The 8,416-nt window shown below is 42.9% G+C and overlaps 1 protein-coding gene across 1 annotated transcript in view; it reads right to left on the reverse strand.

The window, feature by feature from the left end:
• The window catches only part of ATL3 (atlastin GTPase 3), a 45,941-nt gene that overhangs the window by 31,282 nt on the left and 6,243 nt on the right, over nucleotides 1–8,416 (reverse strand). Inside the window, exons 2-3 of the mRNA XM_011993442.1 lie at nucleotides 3,326–3,540; nucleotides 3,049–3,192 (exon numbers count right to left, since the gene is read on the reverse strand). Of these exons, the coding sequence (XP_011848832.1) occupies nucleotides 3,049–3,192; nucleotides 3,326–3,532 (351 nt within the window). The 5' untranslated portion in view covers nucleotides 3,533–3,540. The remainder of the gene's footprint in view (nucleotides 1–3,048; nucleotides 3,193–3,325; nucleotides 3,541–8,416) is intronic.

Below are 8,416 nucleotides of genomic sequence, written 5' to 3' on the forward strand. Positions count from 1 at the left end.
GTGATCTCGGCTCACTGCAACCTCCACCTCCAGGGTTCAAGCGATTCTCCTGCCTCAGCCTCCCAAGTAGCTGGGATTACAGGCATGACCCACCATACCCAGCTAATTTTTTGTATTTAGTAGAGATGGGTTTTCAGTTGGTCAGGCTGGTCTCAAACCCCTGACCTCAGGTGATCCACCCACCTCAGCCTCCCAAAGTGTGGGATTACAGATGTGTGCCACCGCACCTGGCCAAAGAATTTTATTTTATTTATTTATTTTTTTTTTGAGACAGAGTCTTGCACTGTTGCCCAGACTGGAGTGCAGTGGCCGGATCTCAGCTCACTGCAAGCTCCGCCTCTTGGGTTCATGCCATTCTCCTGCTTCAGCCTCCCGAGTAGCTGGGACTACAGGCACCCGCCACCCCGCCCGGCTAATTTTTTGTACTTTTAGTAGAGACGGGGTTTCACTGTGTTAGCCAGGATGGTCTCGATCTCCTGACCTTGTGATCTGCCCTCTTTGGCCTCCCAAAGTGCTGGGATTACAGGCGTGAGCCACCGCGCCCAGCCCAAAGAATTTTAAATGAACAAAGCGTCAGTCAGCTGTGGAACAACTTCAAGCAGCAAGAGGCACATGTAATAGCATTCTCCAAAGGGAATAAGAGACCAAAAAAATTTGAAGACATAATAACCTTAAAATGTTCAAATTTGATAAAAATTATAAATCTGCAGATTCAAGAAGCTCAATAAAACCCACATACAAAAAACATGAACTACATCAAAACACATCATAATATGCTCAAAAACAGTGATAAAATCTTAAAAGCAACCAGACATACCCCACAAATACATATACCTATGTACCCACGAGAAAAAAATTTTTTTTTAATTTAAAGAAAAAAGAAACCAGACAAAAAAGTCGTATTAGGTACAAAAGAACAAAAATAAGAATAACAGTGTATTTCTTGTCAGAAACAATGTCAGCAGGCTGGGTACAGTGGCTCCTGCTTGTAATCCCAGCACTTTGGGAAGCAGAGGCAGGTGAATAACCTGGGGTCAGGAGTTCAAGATCAGCCTGACTAATATGGTGAAACCCTATCTCAACTAAAAATACAAAAATTAGCCGGGCGTGGTGGTGCACGCCTGTAGTCCCAGCTACTCGGAAGGCTGAGACAGAAGAATTGCTTGAACCCGGAAGGCAGAAGTTGTAGTGAGCCAAGATCCCACCACTGCACTCTAGCCTGGGCAACAGAGCGAGACTCCCTCTCAAAACACAAAAAAGAAAAGAAACAATGTCAGCGAAAAGGCAAAGGGGCAACACCTTTGAAGTACTGAGAAAAATACTTTGGCCTAGAACTCTATACTAAGAGTAAATGTTCTCCAAAACAAAGGCAAAATAAAGATTTTTCAGATGTATGAAAGCTGAAAGAATTCAGTACCAATAGACCAGCACTTCAAAATATCAAAGGTGGCCTGGCGTGGTGGCTCACCCCTATAATCCCAGCACTTTGGGAGGCCGCCACAGGCAGATCACGAGGTCAGGAGTTCCAGACCAGCCTGGCCAACATTGTGAAACCCTGTCTCTACTAAAAATACAAAAATCAGCCAGGCATGATATTGTGCACCTGTAGTCCCAGCTACTCAGGAGGCTGAGGCAGGAGAATTGTTTGAACCTGGGAGGCAGAGATTGTAGTGACCAATATGGTGCCACTGCACTCCAGCCTGAGCAACAGAGCGGGACTACGTCTCAAAAAAAAAAAAAAAAAAAAGCACAAACAGGCATGAGGGCATGCTTATAGGACTGGGCTAAAAACAGAAGTGATGGATGAAAGTCTGTATAAGAAACACATGACTTACCCCTCCCGATCCTTACAAAGAAATCTGTGAGAGGCTCTATGCCCATAGCTTAGAAGGCATGGATGAGACTGGGGGTAAGAAACCCTACTGACAGCTGGGGGGTAGTGAATGCCCACCTTCTGAACAGTGAGATCCCCAATGCCATTTCCCTGCTCAACTCCCAGAACAACCACCGCCCAGGTCTGTGCCACCCATACAGGAGTAAGGAAATAAAGAACAGAAGTGGTAACACATAAGAGCATCAGCCTCTGAAAAGTGAAAACTGGGCAGAGAGGAGAATAACACACATGACAGTTGCCTTCTGTTAGAAGCCTTACAGTAGTATTTGACCTTTTAAACTATATTCATGCATTTTATTTAAGAATCTTAAAATCAATCAATATGTATTAATTTTAAATCATTCGCTTTAATAAAAAGTTGTTTTCACATCTTCCTTCCTTTTATTGAAAAGGCGCCCACCCACCCAGCTAATTTTTTGTATTTTTAGTAGAGACAGGGTTTCACTGTGTTGGCCAGGCTGGTCTCAAACTCCTAACCTTGTGATCTGCCCACCTTGGCCTCCCAAAGTGCTGGGATTACAGGCGTGTGAGCCACTGCACCCGGCCGCCATTGGCTTCTTTAATTGGTTAAGAGCACAAAATATAACAGGCAGAAGGTCTGTTTCAAACAAATTAAAATGCTATGTGTTTTTTAAATTCTCCCCAAGTCAGATATACACACACCCACAAAAATTGTGTGTGAAGGAAAGCTGTCATACACAATAAGTTGTATCCTGAATTATTCAAGGAAGCACATGTTGAAATGGGAATTAGCAGAGTCAGCAACAGATTAATATTTTCTAATTGAGTCTTAAAATGCTACATGGCCCTAAGCAATACTACATAAAGTACTGCTAGGTGCAAAGGAGAAAATCTGTATAGCTTTTAGTAAAAATGTTTTTCCAGAAAAGAAAATTAAAATAAAGCAATTAGCAGACCAAGGAGACTACAGCTAGATATCAAAGCTACAACTTCTCATATCTGTGTCAGAAAATCCTATTTATCCGCAATAGACTAAAATTTCAGGACAAAACAGGGACTTTTTAAATTTTCTTACTTTACCGATTTTAAATTTTTTGATAAAAGGTTTTTAATTGGGTTAACACAGTACATGCTGAAGTTCATATTTTGTTGTTGTTGCTGTTGTTAATCTGTAAGGTCATTTTCATCCTTACCTTCTTCCCACCTGGCTTCTCCACAGTGAAAACTTCACTCCAGATCTGAATCCCAGTGGTTTCCGGATCAGATCCCCCTCTCCATGAAAATCCTGTTAACGGTTCTTCTGGGTCACCCAACCAATTTGAATGGCCACTTTCCTTCTACAGAAGTAAGAAATCTCCATTAAACCTTAAATTAAAAATTTTATGCATCAAGGATAATCTATGAGCTTATTTTGCTTTTTTGGACATTCAAGTCTCACTTTTTACTTGAAATAAAATAATTCTATCTTACCTGAGAATATAAGTATCGTAGCATAAAATCCAGAATGAAGGACTTGCCCTTTCGGAAGGCACCAGCCACTGAAACCACCACCACATCAAGATCTCGGATGTGGTCCTGCAAGAGGATGCTGGCCAAGGCTTTCTCATCTAGCTCAAAGGAATGTTGATCTTTCTGAACCAAAACAACCTGCACTGGACCAGGCTTGCTGCTCTCCATGGCATCACCTATGTTCATGTAGAGGAAAAAAAAAAATTAGTGTCAAATATTTAAAATATGTTTTTGAATATGGGGAAAACAAAAACTTCTTAAACAGGGGACAGGGTCAGGCTCAGTGGCTCATGCCTATAATCACAGCACTTTGGGAAACCAAAGCAGAAAGATTACTTGAGGCCAGGAGTTTGAGACTAGCCTGGGAAACAGTGAAACCCAGCGCTATGAAATTTAAAAAATTAGCCAGGTGTGGTGTACACCTGTAGTCCTAGCTATTCAGAGGCTGAGGCAGGAAGACTGCTTGAGCCCAGGGGTTTGAGGTTGCAGTGAGCTGTGATCACACCACTGTACTCCAACCTGGGTGACAAAACTAAAAGAAACAAAAAACAGACACAAAAGTACTAACCATAAAAGGGCAAGGCACGGTGGTTCGCCCCTGTAATCTCAGCACTTTGGGAAGTCGAGGTGGGTGAATCACTTGAGGTCAGGAGTTCAAGACCAGCCTGGCCAACATGACGAAACCCCATCTCTACCAACAAATACAAAAATCAGCCAGGTGTGGTGGCACACACCTGTAAGTCCTAGCTACTCGGGAGGCTGAGGCATGAGAATAACTTGAACCTGGGACACAGAGGTTGCAGTGAGCTGAGATCATACCATTGCACTCCCACCTGGGCAACAGATAAGACCCTGTCTCAAAGAAAAAAAGTACTAACCATAAAAGAAAATAAAATGACAACACAGACTTCATTAAAATTAAAAATTGTGTTCATTTAAAGACTTCAATAAGTAAAAATGCAAGTCACAGGCTAGGGAAGAGTATTCATAATATCTATTTCCAAAGGACCCACATCCAGCATCAACATAGCAATCCACAAGAAAAAATAACAGGCACTTTGCAAGAAAAAGACACACAAATCCTATTAAAAGGTACTTCCATATCATTACTCAACAGGGAAATGTAAATTAAAACCACAGTAAGATACCACTACCTGCCCATCAGAATGGCTAAAATTTAAAAGACTGACAATATCAACTGTGGGACAGGGTATGAAGCAACTGGAATTCTCACACATTCTGATAGGAGCACAAAATACTAAAGCCATTTCAAAAAACTGTTTGGCAGTATCCACAAAAATTAAATGTATCTGTGATCCAGCAATTCTACTCCAAGGTATACACCAAGTTATACACCTAAGAGAAATGAATGCCTACGTCCACCAAAGAACATACATACAAGAATGTTGAGCTGGGCGTGGTGGATCGCACATGTAGTCCCAGCTACTTGGAGAGCTGAGGCAGGAGGATTACTTGGGCCCAGGAGTTCAAGACCAACCTGGACAATATTGCAAGACTCTATCTCAAAAACAGAAAGGTCCTATCAGCTTTACTCAAAACAGTCCAAAAGTGGAAATAAAACAATGTCTATCACTAATAGTGGGTTTGCCACTGCTAAGCTTTCTATATATTTAATCCTCAGAACAACTCTGATGTAAATAATATTGCTTCATTTTAAAAAGAAGGAAATGGCCAGGCTCAGCGGCTCACACTTACAATCCCAGCACTTTGGGAGGCCAAGGCAGGCTGATCACTTGAGGTCAGGAGTCCAAAACCAGCCTGGCCAACATCGTAAAGCCCTGTCTCTACTAAAAATACAAAAAAAAAAAAATTAGCCAGGCATGGTGACACATGCCTGTGGTCCCAGCTACTCAAGAGGCTGAGGGAGGAGAATTGCTTGAACCAGAAGGCAGAAGCTGCAGTGAGCCGTGATCGCGCCACTGCACTCCAGCGTAGGTGGCAGAGAGGTCTCCAAAAAAAAAAAAAAAAAAGAAGGAAATGAAGGCTTATGAAGGTTCAGCATAGTGCCCAACAGTTCCTAGAAATAAGCTCAAAAAGATCTTTAGGTGGTTGTGTTTTGCATATCACTAGTAATAACTCAAAAAGTTTTAGAAGCAATTAATTCTGTAGTTCAAAAATAAGCACTAACTAGTATTATACTTTCCTTACCAGTTTCCCTACTAAAGTACAAAGATAATTAATTTGAAATTCAGGTCAGCCACAGCGTCCACGCCTGTAATCCTAGCACTTAGAGAAGCTGAGATGGGAGGATTGCTTGAGGCCAGAAGTTCAAGACCAACTTGGCCAATACAGGGAGAGACTGTCTTGAGAAGGGAAGAGGGAAGGGAAGAGGGGAGGGGAGGGAAGGGAAGGGGAGGGAAGGCAAGGGGCCGGGCGCGGTGGCTCACCTGTGCAATCCCAGCACTTTGGGAGGCCGAGGCGGGCAGATCACCTGAGGTCGTGAGTTCCAGACCAGCCTGACCAACATGGAGAAACCCTGTCTCTACTAAAAACACAAAATTAGCCGGGCGTGGTGGTGCACGCTTGTAATCCCAGCTACTTAGGAGGCTGAGGCAGAAGAATCCCTTGAACCCAGGAGGTGGAGGTTGCGGTGAGCCGAGATTGCGCCACTGCACTCCAGCCTGGGAGAAAGAGTGAGACTCCGTCTCAAAAAAAAAAAAAAAAGAAAAGAAAAGAAAGCAAAAAAGAAATTCATTCAGGCCGTGCGTGGTGGCTCACGCCTGTAATCCCAGCACTTTGGGGGCCAAGGCGGGCAGGTCACCTGAGGTCAAGAGTTCAAGACCAATCTGGTCCAACAATGGTGAAACTCTGTCTCTACTAAAAATTAGCCAGGCGTGGTGGTTGGCACCTGTAATCCCAGCTACTCCAGAGGCTGAAGCAGGAGAACTGCCTGAACCTGCATGGTGGAGGTTGCAGTGAGCCAAGATCGTGCCACTGCACTCCAGCCTAGATTTCAGAGCGAGACTCCATCTCAAGAAAAAAAAAAAAGAAAGAAAGAAATTCAGAGCCACTTAGTAGCTGTGGACTTACGGGAAGTTTACAAAAAACTACCATTGGGGCCTAAGGAATGAATAAAGAACTATTTCCCTAAGTGTGAGTATGTGTCACTGGTATTAAAGATGTTTTTAGGTAGTTAAAAGGACATAGTAATTTTAATAATTATGCATTTTAATGTATACTTTAAAACAACAAATCTGTATTTTAATAAATTATTCTTTAGAAGGATGCTAAATTTAACAAGTCTGTTTATTTATTTAAGACAAGGTCTGGCTCTATCACCCAGGATGGAGCACAGTGGCACTATCTCGGCTTATTGCACCCTCCGCCTCTCCGGCTCAAGTCATCCTCCCACCTCAGCCTCCCAAGTAGCTGGGACTACAGGCATTCATCACTATACCCAGCTAATTTTTGTATTTTTGGAGAGATGGGGTTTAACCATGTTGCCCAGGACCGTCTTGAACTCCTGAGCTCAAATGATCTACCTGTCTCAACCTCCTAAAGTGCTGGGATTACAGCGACACCATACCCAGTCAAGAAGTCAATCTAAAGTAGACTTGAGGAGACATATTAAGTAAAGCTTAGTACTGACAGGCAGACACGGCCAAAATCACAGTGACACCTTACCCGGCCAAGAAGTGAATTTAAAGTAGACCTAAGGAGACATATTAAGTAAAGCTTAGTTCTGACAGGCAGACATGGCCAAAATCACAAAGATGGTTCCAAAATGACTTCGTCTAACCAGCACTGAGGGCTACACGATCATGGCAGGCAAAGCAGACAGAACAGTTTGACTGCAAGACTCTCTCCCCTTTAAGCCACTGGAATTGCTGCTCACTTTTTACATTTATAGTATCAGATAGCAACAAAAGGGTTCTTCGCACTTTTTTTTTTTGAGACAGTAACTTGCTCCAGCACCCAGTATCTTACTGCAGCCTCAAACTCCTGGGTTCAAGCAATTCTCCCACCTCAGCCGCCAGAGTAGCTGGGACTACAGGTGTGTGCCACCATCACTGGCTAATTTTTTTAATATTCTTGTGGAGATGGGGGTCTCATGTGGCCCACATTAATCTCAAACTCCTGGGCTCTAGTGATCCTCTCACCTCAGCCTCCCAGAATGCTGGTATGATAGGCCACTGTGGATGTCAATGATAGCCACTGTGCCTGGCTTCTTCCTACTTTTTAAGTTTTTGCAGACTATTAGGAAACGTTATAAATATAGGTTAAATGTCATGCTATCACTGTAATCAATGTATACTAACACTTTTCTATCCTGTTATTGCCTGGATTAAAAAGGAAACATTTCTGGGAATAATCTCTTGGGGTTCTTACTGCCACAGCAGCAGGTAAATCCAAGATCCAAAGACCTTCAGTCTTTCATACAAAAGAACTAATGAGAAGAATTTATTCAGACTTCAGGGATAAAGCCACAGTGTTAAGTACCGTGTAGCACTCAAAGAAATACAAAACAAAGTCTCGATTGTGACAGAGATGTCTGGTTGTTCCCCCAATATTAATTTCTCCCTCCTGCTATATAATAGATTTTTAGCTGGGCATACAACTGCCCAGAAGAAACACATTTCCAACCCAAATTTATAGCTAGGATATGACCAGGTGACTAAATTATGACCAATGGGAAGTGACTGGAAATGACAGACGCAACTTCCAGATCAGGTGTTTTCCCCCTGCTTGCTGGCTGGATGTAAAAGTAGGAGTGAATCACCTTGCGCCAGGCATACGAGGGCAACACCCCAGGAATGCTGGAGAAACAAGAGAGGTCAGATTTCATGTAGCAGAACTGCCATATTGGTTCACTTTTATGTGAAAAAAAATGTCTACCTTGCTTAAATCACTTATTTGGAGGCTCTGCCAAATACAGCCAAGCCAAGTAGCCAACACAACAGTCTTCTAGGACTTCACAATTAAGTTCATCATACCAGATCTTTTTGTTTTATCTACTTCACTACTAAAAGTTTACTGAGCAAGGCCAGACAGTGGCTCACGCCTGTAATCCCAGCACCTTGGGAGGCCGAG

This window comes from Mandrillus leucophaeus, unplaced genomic scaffold, assembly GCF_000951045.1.
Source record: "Mandrillus leucophaeus isolate KB7577 unplaced genomic scaffold, Mleu.le_1.0 Scaffold43, whole genome shotgun sequence".
Classification (NCBI taxonomy): domain Eukaryota; kingdom Metazoa; phylum Chordata; class Mammalia; order Primates; family Cercopithecidae; genus Mandrillus; species Mandrillus leucophaeus.